Below are 26,104 nucleotides of genomic sequence, written 5' to 3'. Positions count from 1 at the left end.
ACCATCCTCACCTACTTGCATATCTTAATACTCATTGGAACTATGGCACCCGTCCCGTCTTCCATCCTCCGCGCCCTGTCCATCGCGGACCCATCAAAGGCCACCCTCTCCACCTCCGCCCTGGGCTCCGGCTTCACCACAACAGGCACAATAAACGCAACAATAGACGGCACAGAGCGCAAATACTTCGTCAAAACCTCCTCCAATGGCGCCGCCGCAAAAGAAATGTTCCAAGGCGAGTACGAGTCCCTAAACGCCATCGCCAGCGCAGTCCCAGGGTTCTGTCCCCGCGCCGTCGCATGGGGGCCCCTCGAGGAAGGGAACGAGAAGAGCTACTTCCTCGCTACGGAGTTTCTGGACCTAGGAGCTCGCGGGGAAAAGGGCGAGTCTCTGGCGCAGAGGCTGGGGAAGCTACATTCTACCCCTGCGCCCAAGGACCCGGAGACGGGGAAAAGACGCTTCGGGTTCCCCGTCCCGACATTCTGCGGCGACACGAGGCAGGCGAATCGGTGGACTGAGTCGTGGGCGGATTTCTACGCAAATGAGCGGCTGCTCACGATCTTGGGAACATCCGAACAGCGCAATGGGCCCGATGCCGGGCTGCGGGATCTAGTCGAGCGGACGGCAAGTGTCGTTGTCCCTGCGCTTCTGGGCGATGGACATCTTGGCTTCGATAAGAGTGGGAAGGGCGAGGGAATCACGCCCGTTGTTGTGCATGGGGATCTGTGGAGTGGAAACGCGGATCGGGGGCGGATTGTGGGGAGTGGAACGGAGGATGAGGAGGTTGGAGACGTGGTGTATGATCCGTCGGCTTGCTATGCGCATAACGAGTATGAGTTGGGGATTATGAAAATGTTTGGCGGGTTTGGGTCTGCTTTCTTCAGTGAATATCATCGCATTGTGCCCAAGACAGAGCCGGTGGAGGAGTATGAGGATCGGGTGAAGCTTTATGAACTGTAAGTTGGAAGTTGCCCATCTCCTTAATTGTATGGTTTCGACTGACTTGTATATCAGGTACCATCATCTGAACCATCATGCGATTTTTGGAGCTGGATATAAGTCGGGCGCCATATCTACTATGGAGAAGCTGCTCAAGAAGTATGGTTGAAAACTATATATATTGGCGCCGGAAGCCACGAGGCTTTCAACCAAGGAGGCGCTACTTCACTTAGCACATAATGAATTGTCTTGAATGGCTTTTCATATTCTGCCATGTGATTTATTCACAAATAATTCAGATATCCTTCCTAGAGTTTCAGTGCATAGTCCGGACCGAGATAGTTCCAGTTGAGTCACGTGCCATCTCGCAGCTCATTTCCGTCCTCCGCTCCGCAACGTTCTTGACAGAACGAGCAAGCTCGCGAGAATGGCGCCCGAACAGAAGCAGGACTCGAAGACGCAGTCGGCACCCGATACATCCCTCCCTGAACCGCCCAGCATTCACCCGTCGTTCATTCAGATCGCGAAACCGTACATCTTCGAGCAAACAATCCAAAAATGTATCGCGGCGATGGAGATCAATCCTCTGCGCGAGGAGTCGATGCGACTGCAGGGCGTAACCTGGATCGATAACGTTCGCCGCGCGCTGAATTTGTTTGTCTCTTTACTATGATTCTACCGCGAAGTGCCGAAGCTAACGTCAACGCGCATAGGCCGATTCGGACATTCAACACGGCGGTCGTGTATTATCACAAGTTTCGATTGATTCACCCGGATACCGAGTATAACAACCAGGTGGATATCTCTTTGCAGATTGTATATTAGGGAAGCTAATGGCTTAGGATGCTGCCGCCGCCGCCCTGTTCATGGCCTGCAAAATCGAGGACACTCTGAAGAAGTCTCGCGAGATTATTTGCGCCGCGTACAACCTCAAATTACCCCAGTCGGAACACATCTCGCCCGATAACCAAGTACGACTTTTGCCATCATCATCTTGCTACGTTGGCTAATTGATATATGAATAGGTCCTCGACGAGCCCGCCCGAGGTATCATTGGTCTCGAAAGACTCATGCTCGAGAGCTCCGGCTTCGATTTTCGAACGCGTCACCCGCAGAAAACCCTGATCAAGCTCGCTCGTAAATACGGCCTATCGCCCCAGTCAGAAGTCTCGGACGTTGCCTATCGCATTTCACAGGATCTATACCGCACTTTTGCGCCCATCAAGCAGACGTCGTCCACAATGGCGTTTAGCTGTATTGAGCTGGCGGGTCGTCTTCTAGGTGATCCCATTAAGGATTTTAAGCGTGAAGCGGACTATAAGATGTGGAATACAAGTCGGGAGGAGGTTATGGGTAAGTTTCGCGGGCACTGTCAGATACACAGGACTGGCTAACTTTCGCAACAGAAACACTTTTCGACCTTCTCGAGCTGTATACGCATAACCGTGGCTCGACTTCCGTCGGCCCTCACTTCCCCGCAGATCGATTTCTCACCGTCCGCATTCCACTGAACAAGGAAGCCGAAGAGAAAAGACTACCTCGATACACTCATTGGATCAATGAAGGAAGGCCTAGAAACGACCCGCGAAAGCCCCCAACGGAGCCACGAAAACCTCCAACGGAGCCTCGGAAACCACCAACGGAACCGCGAGGGAGAGCGGCCGCATCCAACGGCTCGGCAAGAATGGAGAAGCCCCCCGCACCTACCGGTCCGCTCCACCATCCTCTCATCCCTGTCACCGCGACGGGAGAACGTCCGAAACCAGGAGAAAAAGGCCGTGATGCAGCCGTGCGTTTCATTGTGGATTCGGAATATGCGCAGGCCGAGAAGGCGCGTGTGGCCCAGTACTTCAAGGTTGAGATGGAGGAATATGAGGTGGAGGAGTGAACACAGCTGCGAACGTTTCTCAACTATGTTCTTTGAAGAGAATTTGTGAACTTGGTGTCCGCGCCTAGAACACGCGCAGGGCACGCCCGCGTGGAGTGCATGCGATGTTCATACCTTTGGACGCAACTCTTGCTTCGGGTTCCATGAGTTCATTGACCGGGGAGCAGCAAGTCAGTCCATAACTTGACCTCGATAACCGCTGGTGCTGATATCTGAAGCGTTCGGACGTACGGGTCCCGATATGGCTCTGAACAGGACAGCTTCATGATACTTGTCGCGATACGACATTACTCCTAGTTGTCGAGTTCCCATGACACAAGCCTCAATTCGGGCCCCGGTCCAGCACCATTCTCAGAAATTCATGTCCAGGGCAGGTATTGCGCATTGTTGTCCTGTTCGGGACCCATAATAATTCGTTATGAATCGTCGATTACCTGCCGCAGGAAGGAAGGCAACCAACTTGGATAGCATTGTGTCGAAAAACTCTATGCATTACCTGGCGCAAGGGTCATCGGGTAGGAAGATGGTTGGACGGAGCTTTGCTTATGATATGATCAATTAAGGTTATCTTTTCAGCAATGTAGCCTCATCCGCTCTATCTGTGCTTCTCATATAGATCCCTCGACCATGATTCTCATAGCACACGTTTAAGGCGAGATTGAACATCTCCATAGACCAGCAAGGGAACCTGGTAGCATCAGGTAAAACAAAAGAAAAACAATCTTATAGCTCCATATCTCGATGTACATTACAGCCACACTTCTCCTACGGGGATCTCCTGGTCAGAGAGTGGTTTTCTCCCTGGGATCTGTGGTGATCTTGGATGTGACAGAAGTCAAGTAAATCTGATGTCAAAATCATTCGAAAAGGAGCTCTCAAATCCTCTCTATATGTTGGAGCAGTCGCATCTGCCAAGACAGCGATGAAATCTGGGCGACACCGGGATCAAGCAATCTGCAAGGATGGATGGGACAAAACCATCACGTGGCATTGTAAACCCCATCATATCATGTCCATAACCAGAATGTGAGAAGTAGTATGAACCAACAAAGTATCGCAGAATAAACGTGGTAATCTGTAAGTGTGCTCCTAATCCTCTAAAGAAGTACTGAATAGTACGAAGTACAATATTTTGCAGTGATTTGCAGACTACTGTTGCTCCTGAAGCTGTCGAGGAAGTTCTGGAGGTTTTTTACTGCAGATTCGCAGACTTGCATATAGAATGCTGCCATGAATACCAGTGGATCCCAGGTCAACCTAGTATGGTTGAAGATCTTTTTTTTATTATTGAGGAAGAGGCTCACCGAATCGGCAACTGTCACTTTCAACCTTGACCAATCCCTGACGGCAGGCCAAAACGGGTACTATAGTAGATATGTACCCTGGAAGGACATGATAAAGGGGGGGCTCCGCCAACTTGATGAGCAGAGCAAAAAAGTAAGCCATGATGTCTTCCCCTATTTACTGCGTGAGTTATAGCTACTTGTCTATCGTAAACAAGGAATAAGACCAGTAGTAGGAGTAAACGCAATCACAATCGCATTAAATGCAAGCTGCATTCCCTTGAGCCCCAAAGCTGGAAAACTGAAAGAAGAGCTATATTCTAGATTTTTCTGTCTGCCTTTCAGTACCTTGTCGCTAAACGGCGCTAAGCTTCTTCATTACCTCTGTAAGAAGATGTCTCTCTTCGCTGGCAAGATCTTCCCTTCTATGTCGATCTCTGTTGGACTTAGATATCTCAATCTATTTTACCTTTTGTTGTTCTTCAAGAACCAGCCTTGAATCCGGCTTTACAAAATCTTCCTGCAGCCCCTCTTGACTTTCTCACCTAACCACCAACAATAACCGCGCTAGTTGTATTACCGTCAAAACCATCCACGAAATGTAGGTTCCGCCACATGCCCATGATGATTTCTCTTTGAGGATTATATTGCTGCTTCCTCGTACTTACTGCTCATTCAGGTGCACCACTAAGCGCGTCATGAGGGAGGAACTCAGGTCCACTGGGACCAAGAAGAGGACAATAGAGGAGGAACACACGGACTGCCGAACTTCAGCATCCTACATGCGCAACTCGTACGGAAACTTTGCCCCCCATGATAGAATACTTCCGGTGGTCTTTTGGCTATGGGACCTGGTGGGCAAGATGCTGAGCCGGCAGCGGGAGCAGTTGCTTGAAGATGCTAAACACTGAGACAGAGCCATTGAGTCATGGAATGTGTGACTTGCGATATTATCTTTCATGTTAGAATGCATCCCCCCCCTTTTTATTTCCGTTGCATTTGCTTTGTAGTTTTCATTGAGCCAAGAGAAACCTACCTCGGGTTTCGTTGGGCGCTACAGGTAGAAAGACTTGAAAGAAAGACAAGCTTCTGAATGGCCAAGCGACTAGTTGGGCTTTGTAGTGTTGGTTGAAAGAATACCTGTTCCATCTCTGTTCCATCTCTCATTCTTTGTGTGGTACGCATATTAGATTGCAGCACCTCCAACTTGAAATCCAAACCCCTCTTACATATCTATGTTCTGGACACTTGGCTCTACGCCGCACTTTCCAGCAATGGACTCGACGAAACCTGCTAGACGCAGTCATGACCGAGGGCCGGCACTTCCACTCAACATAAGGCGGGAAGACCTGAAGATATACGATACCTGGGATGAGGATAAATTCGAACAATGTGATTTCATGTACAAGGCGCCAACCGGCGAGATCTTCATAGGCCACTCCCACAGACAGAGCAACGCCTTGAGGGTTTCGACAATGAAAGCCGCTCTGAAGCGCGCCCCAGACGACGAGGTCTACCCCAGGGTGCCCGGAAAGAACAACAGCACCACCACCACCACCTGCACCACCGGCACACCACCGCAGCCCCTGACACTCGCGCCCGCGGATATCCTCGCCGACCCTTCGCAGATCTTTGAGAAACAGCCAGAGATTGGCTGGTGCTGTGTTAGCGCAGAGGATTTCGCGGCAAGAATGTTCCATGAAGCGCGCATCATGCAGATGATTGCGGAAAAGCCGCATCCGTACATCATCAAGTACTATGGCCTCCGCGTGGAGCGAGAACTTGTCAAATCGCTGGTATTTGAGCGACTCGATAAAGCCCTTGTCAAGTACGCCGCGAGCGGTGAATTCGCTAGGCTGGACAAGGGCTTGTTCTTCAGACGCCTCGAGTCGGCTGTTCGGCATCTGCATTCGCTGGGTCTCGCGCACAATGACATTAATCCAAATAATGTCATGATCCGTGAACGGGAGAATGGGGAGGTTGAACCGGTACTCATTGACTTTGGGTCCTGCGCGCCGGTGGGGGAGAAGCTGCAGTTCACATTGGGGACACCGGGGTGGTATGAGGAGGAGTTTGATACCTCGGAGAAAGAGCATGATCTATACGGTCTTGGGAAGATGAAGAAGTGGTTACATGCTGCTGACAGTCAATGTGTCTGTTCCTAGATTAGGTATCTTCAAATTAAAGAACTCACTTTCCCAAATTCATGGGGCCATCTGGCTCACTCTAGCCCCATTTCTGCCTGCTTCTAGCTATAGATAGCCGGGCAGCCCCTAGTGACAAGGAGTTGAACAAACGAGCAAATCTCAATTGCTACCACTGGTTCCCCGGCCACATGATTGAAGACAAGCGGCACAAAGCTGGATTCACAACCTCCTTCCCCAACAATAGACAGTTCAACGCTCATGAACAAGACCCTAGGCGATGGGAAAAGTCCTTGCATGCCACGCAATCCTTAAGCAGCCAGCCATTCCCATCAAATCATCATCGTCACGATGGATATACTGAGGACACTGAGGTTCGTTGATGCGCTTGGACTAGAGAGCCTACTGAACTTTACAATGGGTTGATTCGAAGCATTGAAGAGATAAGAGTCTAGTCACAAGTGATAGAGAGGTGATCCTGAGCCTGATTGGGAGTATATGCAGGGCTCTCTTGTAGCTCGACATATCCAGATATCGATGGGATTCAATCACTTTCACTCAGATTTTATACTATCTCATCATTGGTGAAAATTCTCCGACCTAAGCCTCGAGCGCAAGGAAAGAAGCAAGGTTATCAAACAGGTACGTCTTCATGCAACAACTGCCATATCGCTTATACTTTTACGGATATTGGGGATCAGGCGATGTATGTAACTTGATCGCTCGCATTTAGGTAGATCGACCTATGCGTAATACTGCCCCCCTCGGTGGATATAGACCGTATCCCGATAAAAGGGAAAGCCTGAACAGTGCGCCAACATATAGAGAGCGAGCCGCTTGGATTGCCTTGAGTCTAGATTTATGTATATCACCCGTGTAGCCCTTTCTCCCAAGGCGGGTATGTTATCAAGATCCGAGCCGGTGCGAGAATATCCATCTGACAGCAATATGATTGTGTCAAACCTAGAATCAGCAATGGTGCCCTATGGAAAGGTTCATGTGCCATATAATTTGGCATATTATTTTCACAGCACTAGTTTGACTGCTCTATAATCTTATATATATCGACTGTATTATATAGAGGGTTTAACTATACATAGCTACTCTTATGTATGTATAGGCTGAATATTTCATTATGTACATTCCTTCTAGTGTTCATGCAACATAGCCAAGGATAGTCTCTTATCACAAGATGCAGTCTGGATACATGGATTAGCCCATGTTGAGATTACTGCTAATCAACTTTTAAGCTAATAGGCACCTAGGTGATAGCCAAGCCCTGAGGAAGGCACCAGACTTTGAGCTCGAGGGGGACAAAAAATCATGCTCCCGGGGCTGTTGCTCTTGCAGCCCCGGCGCCATGAAAGGAAATACCACCGTACTGCAATTTCAAGAAGCACAGAGCCAACGCGGTGGGAAACACTAGTCCAATAGACGAATGAAATGGGCACAGCCGCTCTGTATCGTAGCGATAATATGCCACTGCCTGCATCTCTAGCGGGTGTGACAGGATGGCATGGCTGTGTGGAGGATTTTAATTGGCCACATGCTGCTTGAGACAATTGTCAGCCAGCGCTTGCACTGCATTATCAAGCTCACGGGGGCATGGTAAGTGGCGAGGCGGATTGTGCCGTGCTAAGGGTCTTCAGCCTCGTGGCGACAAGGCAAATTTGCATTATTCCCGGTAAGATTCTCTTAGCGAGGATCATGCCAGTAATAGCACATTGTACTGCATTTTTAGGCTCGCAGAAAGATCGTCCTCTAAGCAGCGAGGCATATTTGTCAGATTTGAACGGGGCTTGTGCCTCTCGGTCTTGTCAGCCTTGAGGTGATAAGGGAACTGAATTTTCAGGACCGCGAATCAATAGCTTTGCGTATGGATGGAACTATCACACTTTTTCTTTGCTTGTGGAGGAGTTTTGTGCCTGATTATTATTATTCAGTGAAGTTCTCCTATAGCGCCGCTCAACTCGATACTGGAGGTTGGGAGTTGAAGAGCAGCTGCAGTGAAGGGAGGGTACCCTTCGACACTGCAGATTTTAGGTCTGGGAGGGAAAGACCGAGTGGTAGCTTCCGCAGAGAATCCTGGAAAGGATGACGTGAGATAGGAAATCGCTTCTGCTACCCGTGTCATGTCCTGCAATCGTAGCCCTGGGGAGGGATTGACAAGTGGCCAACGCTTCACCATAAAAGGCAAAAATGGTAATGGAACCTGCTCCGTGTGTTCATTTTTTTCTGGTTAGATTAGACTCAGGGAGGGGATGATGCGGCTCTTTAACAATTGTCTATAGGCCATTTACCGTGGAGGAAACTTGGTTTTTGCGCTATCCCATGCTGACTGATGCACTAATGCCCTGACTCTCGACGAGGTGGCACGGATCATCTCATCGGTCGGTTGCGCAGGGTCTCTGTTTCTGACAGGATTAGAGCTCTGGCATTGAATAAGCCATGGCGGTACTGCATTACTATTGAGCTCTGGGAAAGGTTGACACGCCTGCCTGGCAAACCCGGCGAGATCCGTACTGTCGGCCTGTAAGCGAGTCGACCCTTGAGAGCCTGAACACTGGATATTGTTGTAGAGGTTGCTCGAATCGTGGCCCTGAACGGTGGACTATATGTATTCCAGTGGTGCTTAGGGTTATGGTTACCTATATCCTGGTTGAGGATAGGATACGGGAGATGCCACTTTGGGTGCCGTGGCCCGAGTCGCTCAATTTGACGAGGAAACAACAGGAACTTGGGCCAGTTCCGCAGGTCCATCATGCAGCTTGTTCGCATATCCATCAGCATAGCAACCCGAAAAACCCTCGTCAATGGTGGCAGTGCTGGCTGCATGGTGCTGCACTTTTAGGGCTCAGGAGGCAATGCCATGCCAACCTGCGTCCAAATATGGAGTGACCCTCTTTTACAAACTATCTGTGCGCGTAGAGCTTCTCGCCAAGGATTAAGCTTTGCGAGCAGACGTTTCGATATGGAAGCAGTTTCCCTGTTCAGATATGCTGTGACTGGATATATACGCCTCCAGAACCATGAGACGGTGTATTACAGGTTCTATCTATGGCCAAGAATCTAGCAAGACAGTGCCTGCCAACTTTGACTGCCGTCACTAGATCACAGACCTGAACTTCATGCACACCAGTGATGTAACGTGGAATAAGACATGGAAGAGTGGGTAGCCTGGTGCGTGCCGAGCTTTTCAGGTTGACTCACTGCAGTCTTGGTCTATGGGAGAGGATGACAGGCCTCGTATATGAGCCAATCAGTGCGCAGAGCTTTCAACGGACTAATCGCTCCTATTGCACTGCAATATTAGGGCAAGGGGGGGAGGGGGGAGATGACGTGGCTGTGCTAACCATGTGCTGGTTCTCTTAGTGGGCACATGCTGCACTGCAGCTCTAGTGCCCTCGAGACGTTAGAACTTGGAATTAATTCATTCTCTTGGTTGTGGAGAGTTACATGCACACTGACGGGGACAATAGTTATAGTAGTGGAAATGCACTAGGTCTAGAATGTCCAGATAGTCCACTTTGGCATTCTTTTCTTAGCCAAGGAGTCATGACCACCCACCTAAGCCGCAGGCTGAAAAGACTGGAATGATAATTTTACACTCGACTCTATAATACTAAAGCCAGGCTGACAGTGACCTACTGGAAGTTGGCGTGAGAGATTGGATATTTCTAGAGTCGACCCGCAAGATAGGTCCATGTACTGCGAACCATGACCTCTTTGCGCCTGTCGAGGATGTATAAAGCCGCGACATTGACTTGGAGGCTTGAGATCAGCATCTCGTTGAAGGCTGGCCAGATATGGTGTGGCAGAGCACATCTTTGGCATGAATAGAGAGAACGTGCCCGCTGAACTATAATTAAGTGAATAAAAGCTTGGCTCTGCTGCGAGCTAGCCCTGCATAGTTACCCAGGGGGAATTAACACTCTTCTTGGAAGCTGGACCAATAATACAACAGTGTGTTGGTCCTTGAGGCTTAGTGTACTGCAATCTTAGGAAGGCCAGGCGACACACCTGGGTCTAGAACGCCAAGGGTCATGACCAATCAGTGTGTCCCTCGTTACACTGCACTCCTGAGGTCCGGAAGGCAAGGGAATGCCCATTCAAACAGGACTATTCAACATCATAGCTATCGGCATGGAAGCCGTGGGAGAAAGGAGACATCATGGGATGTGTGTATCGATTCGTAGGTGCTAGCTAGCGGAAGACGAAGATATCTAGGAAGCAGGCACGTGATCGGTAGCCTCATGCTGTCACGCTCACAATAGCTAAGATGCTACTTGAGCCAGCCCATGGCTAGTCTACTGCAGAGAAAAGTATATCTAATAGTGTACTAATAAGAGCGCCTTTGAAGACGAAGGGGCAAGTACCAACTATATGGTTCGGCTTTACTTTATCGAGAATATGGATTATTACCTGGTAGACTTACGGGCCTCTCATGATGCGCCCAGCTTTATTAGAGCTTGGATTTGAATGAGTAGAAGAGAGTCGGCACATAGCCAGCGAAAGCTGGCTGGAGACTCTATGCAGGCCATGATGTAACCCATGTGCTTACTGCAGTCTCCATGTATCGAGAGTGATGTATCTTGCAGACCCGAGGCAACAGACTGCATTGCACTGCAACTTTAGGAGTCAGGGGAAGCTGACCTTTTTTGGAGTAACCAATCACCTTCTACCACGTCTCGGTGGTAAGGATGAGGATGGCTTGGGATGCAGGCCAAGACCAGGGCCAAAGAAACTACCCAAGTACATAAGCATTGCGGCACGAGGCCTCACACTCTAGTCATGCACTGCATTTTGAGGGCACGGGAGAAGGTGTTCTCCAACTCCTGCTTTAGCGCTTGGCCTGTGATCAGCTCCTTTTGTTCACTGCCGTTCTCGGCGGCTAGCGAAAGATAGCATTCGCTCTGCGGGGTAACCATTCAACGTTCAAGAACACCATAGTGGGAGAAATAGATCCTGCATGGCCTGTGATGTATGATGGACTCCTGTGCACAACTGAGTTTGCTAGCCTACCAGATCAACCAGGCGATGTACTGCATTTTTAGCGCCCAGCAGGAGGCGAAGTGGTGGCGCAGCGTTGGCATTGTGACACGTTGAAATTCTGATCAGTCAATCACCGCCGGGGAAGAGGAACTTTGAACCCCGTATGGACAGAGATTGGTGGTTGGGAAGAAGGCTGCCAGTGGTGGAGGAAGTATTTCCCCGTCGCATACGGAGTAGATACTTTGGTCTGGAATGCTCAAGCCGCTCTGCTCTTCCAGACATGGCTGATGCGGGCCACCTCTTCCTGCCTCAACCAGCACTCACTGCAATTTTAGGCCCTGGGAGGGGTCAGCGTGGCTGGGCTTATCTCACTCGGCACCTGGGCAGGTCTGCCTGGTTCAGCCTCACAGCCTTGTCCGACCGATTCCAGGGTGGCCGGTGTGAGCCTCGCCATGGAAGGGATTTGTGTTTCGATCTCTGATCTTGTAAAATCAATAATCTTGCGAACTCGACTTGTTCGAATTACTCTTCTCTGCCATCGTGAGTCCGCTGGTTAGTCTAATTTCAATGAGCCATTCGCTTAAGCGCCTCTTGAACCCCACGGGGAGCGGCGGGGACGACGACGAAAATCTCTGGCAGGATGATTACGCGCGGACTCGTCCGAGGATCGAGGGGCCTGAGAATTGGTAAGCCCTTCTAGCTCGCGATGCGACAACCAGAATTGTACTGATTAGGGCTAGGTCATTCACCACAACCGCGGATACCAGCCTGGGCTCATACCCGTACCCCGACACAGCAGCAACAACAGTTTCAGGATTCGACCCAAACGCATTCGGGAATGTATTCGATACCCAGAACATGATGTTTGTCGACCACGACCAGTATGCCTCTGGATCGAGCCAGGAAGTCGACATGGACCCGATGATGCTTGACCAGAACTCCTTTTTGCAGGCGCCCTCGGACAACGCGGCGCTTAGCGCGACGTCGTATACCAGTTCGACGCCCATCGAGTTCACCGACGATCCGTACACGAGCGCGGATGTCTCGATGTGGGATGGCGAAGTTGGCGATGCCGGCCAGATGCAGGAAGCTGGTGAGCTTTTATGCTATGGAATGGTATGACCCCCTTCCCTCGTGCTTCCAGCATACATACCATAGCCAGTAAACGACAACAACATTAACCGCATCAGCTCCTCCGCGAACGCGTCCGCCTCGTCGGCCGAGGCACCGAGCTGCAAGAGAAAATAATCAAACTGCGCGACAGCAACACGTGGAACCCGACATTCTCCATCCGCCAGTCGAGCAGCGGCGAGCTGTTCCTGGCCTTCCCCGACGGCACCGACTTCGGGCGCCTCTCCGAGAAAATGGTCAAGGCGCTGCACAAGCTGATGTCCATCCCGCAATTCGAAGTCGAAGCGCACGCGGACCTGAACACGATTATCCACGCGCTGCGCGCGGTCAAGGCTGCGGAGGCGGCGATCCGCGTTGATGTTAATGTTTATGGCGGCGAGGGGAGTAGGGATCGGGTGGGCTGGGAGTTGTCGAAGAAGGGGCTGTTTTTGCAGGAGCCCGATGTTAAGAGGGATGGGACGAGGTATGATAATCCGCATCTTTTGCGGTTGGACGGGATGGAAGATGGGGAGAGTGAGGAGGAGAGGGATGGAGTTGAGGCCGAAGGTGAGGGTGAAGCTGAAGGTGGGGAGGAGGAGGCGCCGCCGGAGCGCGATGCGGACTTTGACGAGACGATCGCGGAGGTCTATCGGAATTTGAGGCGCGGGGATGGGTTGACGAGGCTTGAGGGGGGTAAGAATTTGAGCAAGGCACTGTATCCGTGAGTAAGCTCCAGCCCTTACAGTCAAGGTCTATCTAACAAAGTACAGACACCAAGCAGAAGCATTGGACTTTATGACACAGCGCGAAACGGGGAATATCGCGGACGAGTATCGGCTGTGGAAGCGCCAACTAGTTGGAGGGGAGCAAAAGTACGATCTATCTCGTTGCTGTCTAGAGGTGCTGCTAACAGTGGAACACCAGGTACCGCCACGTTATCACCGACCTCGAAGAGCCCGAAGAGCCTGACGAGAGCGGCGGTGGCATTCTTGCTGATGAGATGGGCATGGGCAAATCATTAACCACGCTTGTGCTGATAGGCAAGACGATGCCAGATGCACATCAGTGGGTTCAGCACCAGAACCATCTGCAGGGCGTCACTCTAGCAGAGAAGCCTTGTCGGGCGACACTGGTTGTTGTTCCTTCAAGAGGTGAGCGTAACACTTCCAAGTACCGAGTTAGGGCTAACTTGGTAGTCCTGATCAACACCTGGATAAAGGAGATTGATAGGCAAGTTTGAACCCACCGCCGTCTATCAAAGCCTCAAGCTCATGGTTACAGCCACCTGAAAGCCAGTCTCAAGGTCTTGATCTACCACGGCCGGTCACGCAAAGAAGCCATCCAAAAGGCCGAAGACTACGATATCGTCATCACCACCTACAACACACTCGCCAAAGAGCATGCTCCAAAACTCATGGGCGGACCCAAAAGCCCTCTGCACGAATACGCCTGGTACAGAGTCGTCCTCGACGAGGGTACGTCCTCCTCCCGCACAGCCCAAGTCTATACTGATAAAGTAGCCCACATGATCCGCCGCCGTGAAACCACCTTCCACCGCGCCGTCATCGAACTCCCCGCCAAAATCCGATGGTGTCTCTCCGGAACGCCCATCCAAAACACCCTCGACGACCTGGGCTCCCTCCTCGCATTCATCCACATCCGCCCCTTCCACGACCCGCGCATCTTCCGCCACTGGATTTCCAGCCCCTTCAGCACACGGGACGTAAAGCCCCGCGCCATAAAGCGCCTCACCACCCTCCTCGAAGCAATCTGTCTCCGCCGCACAATCTCCAAAATTGCCCTCCCCTCCCCCGTCGAGATCATCCGCACCGTCCGCCTCACGCCCCTCGAGCGCGAGCAGTACACCCTCACCTACGCGGACATGCACCGCCTCCTCGCACAGCAAGCCGGCGAATACAAGGAGAAGGCCTCGACCTTTGGCACGTTCCAAATCTGGCTGCAGCTGCGCAGCTTCTGTAACCACGGGACCTTCCAGCCGCGGTTCTCGTGGGCGAAGCGGAATCTCGTTGCGGACGAGATGGACAGTGTGCGGTCGCTGACGCGGGATAGCTGGGACCGATGTCTGACCTGTCGCGAGCCGTTGCCGATTACCGCGCGGGATCGGCGGAGCAAGTATGTGGAGAACTGTAAGCACGTTCTCTGTGAGAACTGTTCCAGGGGCGTTATTCGGGGGCCGAGGGAGGATGGGCGCGTGCATTGTCCTGTGTGTGAGTCGCTGGGGAGGTCGAGTGAGGGCGAGGATACGCGGGATAATTATCTGCTTCGTGAGGGGTTTTCGTCCAAGATGCAGGCGCTTGTGGAGGATGTGAGGAGGGATCTAGATACTAAGAAGAGGTACGTATATCCCTATCCGCCCGCCGTGAGGTTTCTAGAGGGACTACTTATATGTGGCATGATTTGTATAGCATCATCTTTTCCTGCTGGACACGAACTCTCGACCTCATTTCCCAGCACCTGAAGAACGCAAACATCAAGTTCGAACGCATCGACGGCAAGACCCTCTCCACGCAGCGCCAGAGGATCCTCGATAGATTCGACGACTCCGGAGCAGTTCCTGTGCTGATTATGACGACGGGGACTGGAGCTTTTGGGTGAGCTACCCCTCTCTTGCTGTCACCTCAGGTGGTTATAGACTTGGACCGAGCTATGTCGCTAACGGTAGAACAGGCTAAACCTCCAATCGGTAAACCGCGTCTTCATCGTCGAGCCGCAGTGGAACCCCAGCGTCGAAAGCCAGGCAATTGCACGCGCGATTCGACTCGGTCAGGAGCAGCAGGTTCTTGTTACGAGGTATCGGGTTGAGGATAGTATTGAGGAGGTAAGCCTACGATATCTTCTACAGTCTTGGTTAGGTACCGAACCCACAGCTAACTGCTGGCAGGATATGTGTTCGCAGCAGATGCAGAAGCTGGAAATTAGTAAGATGAATTTTGCAAATGATGTACAGGAACGTCAGAGTGTGGTGAGTGAGGGGTTGGTTCAGGATAATTGAATCTCTGGGAGAACCATGGAACTGGATAAATCAAGCAGTATGCGGTGCCTTTATAAGCTCAGCGGTTTAGCCAAATTCCAGGCTCGACCCAGTCACTGATGCGACTTGCAAAGAGTCACACCTGGAGACAGACAGCGTGGAACCGCAATCAGCCGTACTCCGTAGTAGGCTGAGCCACCCTTCCCTAGTTACTGGGTTCACTCTTACTGCGATTCTGGATTCTGTAGACTAGGGCCCTGTTCAATAAGTTTCATTAAAGGCATTTGATGAGGGGCTGCATCTAGTGTTGGGCTATGGATTGCGACGCGATTTGTAGATAATGCTGGATAAACGGGGAAGCTTCAGAGTCCATATCGCTTCTGCTTTTGGGCCCGGTTGCAGGCTGATCTAGATTTTGCTGTCAATCAGGATATATATGCTAGCATATCGAGGTATCAGACCCCGGGTAATCGTCAAGATAAAGCAGATACCTGAAGCTTGGCGATGCATAAATCTTCTATGCGGTTAGTAGGACTGGCTCTATTGAGCCGCAAACACCTGGCCAGTTAGTTGAAACCGTTACTCAATATTCTTGCACTGCAACTCTACCTAGGGACTCGCTAACTTGTCAGGTTCCATTCAACTATGCCAACCATCAGACGAGTACGAGGCCCGATCAAAGGAGAAGGAGTAAAAGCCACTAGTTGCACTGTATTCGACTCTGAAGAGATGCTGGATTCCACAAGAGTTAGGAACTGGAGACTCCCATTTAAAAGATGGACCAGCCTCGCCAACGAAATGGCACTGCAATAATAGGCCTAGGAGGCACTCGAATCGCCATCGTCTGCATCGTGGTCTCCCCCAGTGTGCTTTTATTCAAGCTTCTTTCTAAATCCTTGCGACTACACTACTGAAAGTGACAGGTCTGGAACCCCCGTGAATGGCCTGGCGAGATCTAAGAAGGCGTACTCTGTTCAGCATCAATTAATACTATAGTCATTACAACCCTAGCCCCCGGAAGTGTTAGAAGGAGGCATGTTGAATCGTTGGGTTAGAGTTACGGGCCGTTATGCGAGACATAAGCTAAATTGCACTGCAAATTTAACCCCCAGGGGCGGTGCGGTTGATGTCGGTCTAACCAATGGCGGGCAAGTCATGCATTGCTACTAATTCTATAAGAGATCAAGTAAAATGCCCACTCTGAAATTGTCATCCAAGTAGACTGCAATCATAACCACCAGGATGGCTTGGAAGCATGCGGGTTTAGTTACTTATAGGACTTCCCGTCCAAACAGCATCCAAGTCTCCATTGAAAATGCCAACTGGCGACTTCCATGTTGATTCAGCTTGGATACTGCAGGACTGTAGCGCCCAATAACAACGATAGTACTGCAAAACTTTAGGCTCCGGGAGGCGTTGGACTGCGCTAGCGTGGAAGTTTAGGCTCACTACACTGCAATCTTAGTCTCCAGAGGAAGTTGTCTGAGGCGCAGCATCATTGGCTACTTCTGCCAAGGCCGCGCTGTGTATCAAGAGAGTTGTTCATCGGGCGGCATTCATACACTCTATATGTATTGCAACTTTAGGCTAATATCGGACGAGGACAAAGACTTGCATCATGCCATAGGGTAGGATCATGAACAGTCGGTGGGGGGACGTAGCGTGGTGCTTCATTCCTACATGTGTGCCATTAGACATTCACTGGGACCTACAAGTTTGAGATACTAGTCTTGTCTACACTGCAATGGGGTTACATCAGGTATGCTCCCCGGCGGCGGTATTACTACGTCCAGATCGTGCACAATCTAGCTTTCTCCGATGTTGCCCGATTACCTCGGGAGCTCAAAGCAAGTCAGGACGAAGCCTACAATCTGGAGACCAAACAGGTATAATCTTTTGGTTTTTCATAGTTGATATTATGGAAATACCCTCCGCAACCGCACATACGGTGTCTACTTCCTCTGGGAGAACCGGCGCATGCGGACGCGGTGCCTACGATACAACTGTACTGCAATTTCAGTCTCTGTGGCGAGGTGGAGCTCATGTGATGGTAGGCCTAGCGAATGGGTGGGATGGGTATGGGCAATCCATGTTAGGCGTAACTGTACTGCAATTTTAGCTTGCGGGAGCGGGTGCTGGGAGTGCGAATGACCCGTGCCGCAGAGCCTCGCCTGACGCTGAGATGGACGAGCGTAGTTTGAATGTACATGATATGTTGACAGCTAGCATATGGGTTGATTTGATCATATATGAAGTCGCGATTGAGGTAGATGGGAACCAAGTCGATTGGGTTGAGGATGGTATAGGGTTCCCTTACCAACTCACTCAGTCTGTGTGCCCTAAAGGCATCAATCCAGGCAAAGTGCCCAACAAAAAGGTATCCGGGCACACTAAATGACGCCGCTGACGCTGCGATGATTCTTTGCACTGCAATTTTAGGCCCGCGGAGAGGATAAGACTAGGTACTCTGTAGCCTGACCCGAGCCTCGGCGCAGATGGAATGAGGCAGCCTGTTACCGCCACCTGCAAGAAAGAACAGCAGCACTAATGCAGTGTGCGACCACAACCTCATCACACTGCAATTTTAAGCCCCGAGAGAGGGTAGAAAGAGTCCACCGCTCTAGCTTACAGTCCGTGCGATGCTTCTTTCTAAGTAAAGGCGGTTGATACGGTTACCCTGCAAATGCTCGGCCCTGGGATGGAATATAAAGCGAATGGCCTACATTATTGCACTCGCTTTGCCAGGTATCTAGGGGGAGGCGGACCCAACTTGGCCATCAAGAATAAGCCCGGGCTACACTGGGAGGGGATGACATGAGTCAGCTTGCGGCTCGCCCCTGCATACGAGGCTCTGCTGAGAGACAGATCATGCAGGCAAGATTTCAGGCGCTCTAAAATAGGCCAATCATTCTACTTTGCCTGCACTGCCTTTTTAGACCCTGGGAGGGAGTAAAAGGCACAAGCTCATAGTGAGCCTTGTCTGGTTAGCGAATTAATACAGGCTAAAGAAGCAAGGCTACATGAGGACGAGGGCGTGGGGAAGAATAATAGAAAATAATTGATTGGCTCGTTCCTGTCTGACTCTGATTCCTGTTCCTGTGTATATTGTAGTGCAATCATAGCCCCAGGTGCTAACGGAGAGTCAGTTCCGGTATTTGACAGGCTCTTAGAGAACTTGTCTGACTGTGTCAATGCCGAACCAAAGAGTTCAGCTTCAAAGTACAGTGCGTACAGAGATTGCTTGGTTAGCTCTTTCCTTTCTTGCACCGGATCTCACGGTCGAGGAGCGGTTGAGCGAGATTGTTAGTCTCATGGCGCTTGAGGGCTTTTCAAGAAACCTATGGTGCACATGAGAGCACAGTCTAAGTAATGATAACAGAGTGGCTCCTCTGGGCTACAGGATCCTGGGGATTATGTGTGATGCAACCTCAGGTAGTCAAGGTAAAGGAGGAGATGTGAACGCGGTTGGCAGGGCCCACATTCGAGTCCTGTGATAGGCTGACGCTGTGTATACGAAAAAGTCTCTGGCCATCATGAGGGCTCAACCAAGGGGATTAGCCACAGCGGAAAGGTAAGATTGGTTGGCTGGGGGATTCTCCTGAACTACACCCTTGAATCCTGAAAGGGAATGGAGGATAAATTATGTACTGGAAGACTTTTACCAGACCAGCGGATCCTAGAGTCGAACAAGAATTATTAGTTCCTAGACGTGAATCATAATTCTAAGGCCCGGGGTTGCTACGGAGAATGGGGTCTTCAACTCTCAACCTGGGCGGCTCTGGGGGACTGGGTGGGGACCGAGGTTGCGATGAGAAGGCTCAGCTCTAGCGGGAGGAAAATGGCGGCAAGTCTACACTGCATTCTTAAAGCCCAGGAGGGGATGAGAGGCAGGGTAATAGCCAGGCTCTGCCACTCCAGACGAGGCTTCCTTGAGTTCCCAAGTATCACATTCTGCAACCAATGAAGAACGAGTGGCTATGAGCCGTTGCATCTCAAACATGTAATGCAATTTTGTGCCCTGGAGGTGCTGGTGAGGTGGGTTATATCAAACCCCGAAAGGCTATACCTGGAGATGAGAAATTGCCTAGGAGGGTTTATTAGCCACAGCAGCGAAGATTGTTGATTGAATCGCGACCGGGGCTCTTTTCCTGCACTGAATCTTCGACACCAATGAGGGACTGGAAGAGTCAATTCCATAGACTACCTAGGCATGAGACACCGCGCCTGACATGATGGGCGCAACCCGAATAATCGCCGCCACTGGGGCTGAGATGTTGGGAGCTCCACACTGCATCCTTAGACTCAACGGGGGTTTGTAGCTTGCAAGGGCTCCGTTACACAGGATGAGGCAGTGTGCTCAAGAGTAAGCCCTCAGAGGCTCTGCCAGGAGGCTAGGCAACAGCGCAGCCAGAACGTTTGGTTCCAGCGACGGGGAATTTTACAAAGCATCCAGTTTAAGGTCTTACACTGCATTTTTAATGCCTGGGAGGGGATGGAGAGGGAACTCTGGATGGGCTCCGGTTGAAGGTCCGCGACCGGATGAGGCTGTGCTGAGACACCCTCCAATGAGGGAGCGCAAGCGTCTAAGCCCCTCTATGGCTAACGACGAGCTTCAACAAAGGAAACTCGCGATGGGCCTTGCTCTTTTTAAGGAAGCAAGTAACAATAGGCGAAGTATCCTACCTTTCAAGAAGCTTCGCATGAATACTATAAACATGGATATCTAGGTGAGAAAGTGCTTGGCCATGCTAACTATATTATTAAGAACAGCAACTATTATTGCGGGTAATAAAAGAGTTTTATAGTCTTATCTAGTTCTATTAATCTCGCCCCTGGTCTAGTCCCTCGCTGTACTTGGAAATATTCGACAAGCATAACAGGGTTGGTACAGTAGGTACCTTATGCTAGAGAAAAGTCCATAGCAGGATTACTTTCCATCGGGGACCCTCATACTTGGGCATTAATCCCCAAGAAGTCTATAGGGCATGTGTGTACATGCTGCATTGAACGTAGGACCACCTTCTTTAATCGCATTGACATTCCTTAACCCTGTTTTTTAGCGCTACAAGACCCAGAGACTAGGTGAAGGCAATTGTTGGGGCAGAGCAGTAACGGTTTTCAGTCTCTATACAGACCTTTCTTCAACCTCATGTGAATGAAGTCTAGTAGGCAGATCGCTCTCTACAATACTGACCGTATCATAGATATTCGAGCTCAGCAAAGTGATATATCGCGCAAACCAATAAACCCATTAATCTAGAGTAGGAAATACAAAGTGTCTCAAACACCGAGCTTGCGTCAAAACAAGCTTACTGGCTCTAGTTTATTTTGACTAAGTCATGGGTTGTTCTAAAGCATAGTGGTGATGATGCACTGCAATTTTAGGGCACGGGAGGGGTTATGCTGACGCTCCACGCTACAATTCTGCACCCTGCCGCACCCCTGAGGCTGTGGCGGGGTTTCTCTTTGCCCGTTTCCTGTTACTCCTTCTTTGGGCTAATGAGACTACGTGGCTTGAATTGGTGGAGTCCACTTTTGGACACTGCATTTCTAGAGTCTGGGAGAAGTTGAACTGTGCCTGCCAAACAATCACCTTATAGCAGAGAGCGGGCCATGGCTACGAGCCTGGAGCGATGTTCTTGCTTAGCTGTGGCTGCTCCTGGTACATTATACATATGCATTCTGCAATGGGCATCTTCCGTGGCCCATCTGCGGCGTATCGGGAATCGCGGACTATGTTGAAAGTATCTTAGGGCAAAAGAATCAGCCACCAGCACCTATAGATTGTGTCTGTAAGAGTAAGTGGCTCTTCTCGCCAGAGTGCCCCAAGTAAACATCTGCCCTCCTCTTAACATCCTCCATGATCACCGTCTATGACATCAAGGAAATGGGAATGATATGAGGTCAGATAGGGGGGAGGTGTGGTGGTGAAGGATCCTTCTGTTGTCGAGAGTATGGGAGGAGGTTCTCGAGGCGGTTGGATATTAATATTCAGGAGAGGGACGGGGTGGTCCATCCTGCTCATGTCTGACTTTAGCTTGACTCAGAGCTTCCTACTTCTTCAAGCTGCGAAGAGTAATGGGTACGCTCCATGTTCAGAGGACCGGGTCGGTGTTGGCCTGCTATCATATATCTCGAGAAATCTCCAATGCAGTCCAATCAACCTCCCTATAGCCTTACATCGAGGATATACAATCGCTCGCTCCAAGCTACCTGCAGTGCTCTAGAATACCGTATGAATATCCTGTGCCGCCAAAGCCTGGAAATTCACCGACCCTGCCATCGATGCCTTGGGATGCCTGCCTTTGCCTTGCAATATCCCCGAACCGCACCCGTGCCATGGACAATCTAAATGTCCGCCGGGATCCCGATTTCTCCTCATCTATTCGTCCGGTTACTGTGACCGGCGGAGTTGAAGGAAAAATACAAATCTTATCTCCGCCTCACCTTTACGGAGTATCTCTCATGGGCATAGTGATTGGTTGACTTTGGCTGCTTATGTCGGTCTATTTTGCGTATATATGTATGTGTTTTGTTATCTCCGTCAAGATTGTATATAAAGCGTCGCGTCGTTCAGGTCAGAATCCTACCCTGGATAGTTCCAACCCTGTCCTCTTTTAACTCCCACCCCCTGCTCGTTGCATCTCTCGTTGCTATCATCATTTGGATGGTGATTCTTCACTCACAACCATACCTAATCACACCCCCGACTCCAATGGATCCATTGCTCGAGCGTTTCATTCCTTCCTCCTTCCCTCTCCCCTTTCTTTCCCACCACACCTTCCCAGAACCCCTCAAGCAAGCAAACAAACCCCTCACACCGCAAACCGAAACTCGGCAAACAGCGCCCCGGCCAACAAGGTCATCACCCCAATATTCCCAATAAAGAAATAAACCTCACACATCCTCGGCACGGCCAGATCCACCCTGGCAACGAGCGTAAACAGCAACGCAGCCGAACACGCCGCGCCCGAGAAGTAGTACTTCCCAAACTCCGCCGTAACGCCCGTCGCGACCAGGAGGACCGGGTAGAGCAGGGCAAGCGTGTACAGCACGGGTTTCGCGAACCCGCGGATCCGCACGGCGACGGTCTTGATCCCCGCCTTGAGATCGTCGGCCAGGTCCGCGTGGTGGTAGATTGTCTCGACGGTGAGGTTTGCGACGAAGACGGCGGCGTTGAGGGCGAGGGCGGAGAGGCGGACGGCGTGTGCGTTGGGCGCGGCGTTGGTCCAGATGTCGAAGCCGACGGTGCGCGAGGCGTTGAATGCAGTGACCGTGTAGAGCAGGGCGAGATACAGGAGCGCGTAGTGTGTGAATCGCTTGAGGAAGGGGTAGATGACCGGGCAGATGATCGTAATCGGGACATGGATTGCAGGCTGGGATGGGAAGAAGGAAAGCGTGACGTTTGTGTTAAACGCCATGATCGTCGCTGCAAAGATGCACGCGGCTGTCATGGAGATCGCGCCGCGGACTAGCGGCCGGTTCTGGCACCGCTCGACTTTACTGTCGAGGTCTTTGTCTGCAATGTCGTCGACTACGCATCCGTACGCGCTGTAGAGGCTGGAGAGGACGAGCCATTTGAGGCAGCAGGTTAGGATGTGGGATGGGTCGAGGTGTGCGATTGCCGCGACGTGGAGGATCGCGATGAGGACGGGAAAGTATGGAATCACCGTGCCGACGGGGAGATGGACCATGCGAGTCAGTTCCGCATACGGGACGATAAACGCCGGAAGCGACGAGAGCACGCGAGAGTCCATGGTGGGTGACACAGAGGCTCAGTGGCTGCCGACGAAAAGCAAAAATAAAAGTATGCTTGATGTTGTGCTACCAGAAGACGATCTCCGGGGCTTTCGATTCTTATACTCCGGACCGACTACGACTCTAACAGCCTGAACGGGGCCACGAGGAAACTTGTCGGGCGCTCCTGTATAGCGTCGGCAAAGAGACATGGCCAAGCACGAAGAGGCCTCTACTCCAAGATGCGCTTTTCCAGCTGTATCTCGCCAAGTACACGATCGAGCATGAGGAACAACTCGATATGGGATCCTGTTAGGTAAGAGCCACAAGGCAGAAGATCGCCAAAGCTCTTGGCGTGGAGCAGATCAGGGCCCACTTGCTGCATGGCGTCCTACTATTGCTGTCCAGTCTACTTCCTTCGGCGTCAAGAAACTCCGGATCATTCTCGAGGATATACTGCTTGCGGATAATGGACATGTAACAGAAAGAAGAAAGGGCGCGTAGGGTGCTCACTGTGGAGCAGATTGATAGAACGTGCAGCGTCAAATATCGCCAGATACGTGGCAAAGATGTACAGAGGAAACAGAACCCAAGGGAAACATGAAAACATCAATTCTAGCACTAGCCCAAATCTATACTATTGTACAAGACAGACCCAGTAAAAGCCAGTTCAGACAGCAGGCCGCACACCTTGCGGGTTATGAAAAACATCCTCGGGATCCACCTGGCCCTTGATGCGCTCCAACCGCGGCAGATTCGCACCCCAATACGCTTCCTGCGCATTCTCCAATAGCGGATCCACATGGCCAGGATACGTTCGATCTTCGAGCCCCGGGACGGACTCCCGCAGGGTCTGCCTCAGCCCGTCCAGAAACTCGTAGCCCTGCTCGGATACGGGCTGCCTGGCCGTATTCACCACATACATCTCCATCCAGAGGAGGACGTCGCGGTGTGCGAATGCCGTTGCGTCGGGGGCAACGTCCTGCGCCGCGCCGCCCTGGTGGTCGAATCGGATGAACCACGTATGTTTGTTCGCATCCTTGCCGTGGGCGTCCAGGTACGCGAAAAGCGCATCGACACCGTCGGCTGGAATCTTGGAGGACGCGGTGAGGGGGACGCTGTGCTCGTAAAAGGCGAGGCGGACGTTGCCCCCCACGGCGTCAAGGAGTTCCTCGTTCGCCCAGTTGGCCAGCGCGCCCAGCCAGTCCGTGACCACTGCAGTGGTGGTACCGTTCGAGGCTGCTCCTGCGGCGGGGATGCGCTGCAAGATCCCAGACGCGGCGAACTCCTCCTCGCTCCCGAAGAACGTCCCCGAGAGCTGCACGCCCGAGGGGAGGATCGTGCACGAGCAGGAGAATTTCCGCGTGAGCTCCGGGTCCGTCATGACCGCCTGCCACTGCCTGAAGAGCTCGGCGCGCGAGGCCACATCTCCCGCTGCGTAGGTGTAGGCGTATGTCATGACCGCGTCCGGCGCAGCCTCCGTGCGCATCTCAAACGAGGTGACAATGCCGAAGCTAGCGCCTGCCCCGCGGATGGCGAAGAAGAGATCGGGATCCTCCGTCTCAGACGTATGCACAATACTCCCGTTTGCGAGGACGACCTCTGCGCCAACGACGTGGTCCGTGGTCAGTCCCCAGATCCGCGTCGCGGGGCCGATGCCGCCGACTGTGGCGTGGCCGCCGAATCCGACGGTCGGGCAGAGGCCGTGGGCGATCGCGCGGTTGCCGGTGTCGTGGAGGGCCTGGTCGACGTCGCGGAGGAGCAGGCCGGGACCGGCCGTTGCGTGGTTTGTCGTGGGATCCAGGGAAAAGTGCGTTAGGGAGCTCAGGTCGGCGACAATGGCGCCGTTGCTTCCGCCGTAGCCTGGTCATGTCAGACTCCAATTCACTGACCAGGGAAAATGGGCGAGGGGACGTACAGTAGTTTCCGTAGCTATGCCCGCCACTTCGGGCTTGGACTTTGTAGCCACCTTGGGCCGCACATTGTACAATCGCGGCGACTTGCTCCGCCGTTTGGGGGTAGGTCACGGCCACGGGGGTGACGGGCCAGTTGATATTGTATGGATGCACGTTGGCCGCCTGGTAGCCCGGCTGGCTGTCGAATGCTACCTGGCTTGCGTCGCCGTCCACTGCGGCTAGCAAGCACTCTTGAATTGCATCTTGGGTGCCCTGACGAGCCTCGACGTCAGCAGGATGGCCTCGGGTTAGGGCTACCTTGAGCCCTAGGCACAGAAGAAGAGAACGAGAAAGACCGCCGAGGGAGTGCATTTCGGCTCGACAACTTTGCGACAAAGTTGATTGTCTGCGAGTCTGTTGTATCTTGCATCGTAGACATATAGATACAAGAGCTGATTTATCAGTCGCTTCGGAGTCCTCGGAGTTTGGACGAGGCCGGTCGCGTCAGAGGGACTAGGGGTTGCAATGTTTGCTCTACGCCTGCTGGGCCCACAAAGGCCAATAGGGATTCCACTCTCAACCCTCCACTGCCTGGTGCGGACGGTAGCCGCTAGCCATCAGATGGCGGTTGGGTAATGGAATATTGGAATACAGTGGATGCTGGATATGGTGGATCTCTCGAGCAGATCACTTGTGGCGCGGCCCCTGAGGGACTGGAGCTCACCTCCAAGCGTGATCTGTGGCGATCGAGCCTCATCGCCGTGTGTGGCTGGTCTCGATGGCGTGAACATGGTACTAGTGATGCTTGGCTTCAAGTATTGTGGGTTCTCAATGGGATCGAAGGTGCCCAAGGCCCATGATATCCACCTGGAGCTATTTGTGACATTATTATTAGGTCAATCAATTTAGGTCAACATGACTTCTCACTCTGGTGGCTTGCATGGGTTTGTATGACATTTCTATTCTCATACTCAGCATTCCATCCATTTACGTAAACAGTGTTTCCGAATATACTTGCGTACAAAATACAGTCTGGTGCCCTCCCTACACGCGCCTCTTGACAGTCACATCCATCCCGTATTGCCTGAAGAACCAAAAGTTCTCCGTCTTGAAGCGGGCCGGGT

At 51.8% G+C, this 26,104-nt stretch overlaps 5 protein-coding genes across 5 annotated transcripts; 3 read left to right on the top strand and 2 right to left on the bottom strand.

The window, feature by feature from the left end:
• Window positions 1-42: 42 nt before the first annotated feature.
• On the top strand, window positions 43-2,827 carry BJX68DRAFT_259423 (Fructosamine kinase-domain-containing protein; the record flags this gene model as incomplete). The annotated part of the gene is made up of 5 exons (XM_071043695.1): window positions 43-956; window positions 1,366-1,597; window positions 1,782-1,910; window positions 1,965-2,292; window positions 2,346-2,827. 5 exons carry the CDS (start codon window positions 43-45, stop codon window positions 2,825-2,827), a joined length of 2,085 nt encoding a protein of 694 aa, XP_070892740.1.
• Window positions 2,828-5,384: 2,557 nt separating this feature from the next.
• On the top strand, window positions 5,385-6,275 carry BJX68DRAFT_272853 (kinase-like domain-containing protein; the record flags this gene model as incomplete). The annotated part of the gene is made up of 1 exon (XM_071047298.1): window positions 5,385-6,275. One exon carries the CDS (start codon window positions 5,385-5,387, stop codon window positions 6,273-6,275), a length of 891 nt encoding a protein of 296 aa, XP_070892739.1.
• A 5,538-nt stretch (window positions 6,276-11,813) lies between these two features.
• BJX68DRAFT_272852 (DEAD/DEAH box helicase) lies at window positions 11,814-15,369 on the top strand (the record flags this gene model as incomplete). The annotated part of the gene is made up of 12 exons (XM_071047297.1): window positions 11,814-11,932; window positions 11,987-12,362; window positions 12,437-13,077; window positions 13,127-13,228; window positions 13,281-13,507; window positions 13,553-13,590; window positions 13,660-13,831; window positions 13,877-14,489; window positions 14,535-14,711; window positions 14,783-14,968; window positions 15,045-15,195; window positions 15,259-15,369. 12 exons carry the CDS (start codon window positions 11,814-11,816, stop codon window positions 15,367-15,369), a joined length of 2,913 nt encoding a protein of 970 aa, XP_070892738.1.
• Window positions 15,370-22,163: 6,794 nt separating this feature from the next.
• Window positions 22,164-23,105, bottom strand: BJX68DRAFT_272851 (UbiA prenyltransferase family; the record flags this gene model as incomplete). The annotated part of the gene is made up of 1 exon (XM_071047296.1): window positions 22,164-23,105. One exon carries the CDS (start codon window positions 23,103-23,105, stop codon window positions 22,164-22,166), a length of 942 nt encoding a protein of 313 aa, XP_070892737.1.
• A 650-nt stretch (window positions 23,106-23,755) lies between these two features.
• Window positions 23,756-25,352, bottom strand: BJX68DRAFT_272850 (FAD-binding oxidoreductase; the record flags this gene model as incomplete). The annotated part of the gene is made up of 2 exons (XM_071047295.1): window positions 23,756-24,948; window positions 25,004-25,352. 2 exons carry the CDS (start codon window positions 25,350-25,352, stop codon window positions 23,756-23,758), a joined length of 1,542 nt encoding a protein of 513 aa, XP_070892736.1.
• Between the last annotated feature and the right edge of the window lie 752 nt (window positions 25,353-26,104).

This window comes from Aspergillus pseudodeflectus, assembly GCF_044049435.1.
Source record: "Aspergillus pseudodeflectus strain CBS 756.74 chromosome Unknown BJX68scaffold_91, whole genome shotgun sequence".
Taxonomy (NCBI): domain Eukaryota; kingdom Fungi; phylum Ascomycota; class Eurotiomycetes; order Eurotiales; family Aspergillaceae; genus Aspergillus; species Aspergillus pseudodeflectus.
Note: the sequence above shows the minus strand (reverse complement) of the source record. Positions and strands in the feature narration are given on the sequence as shown.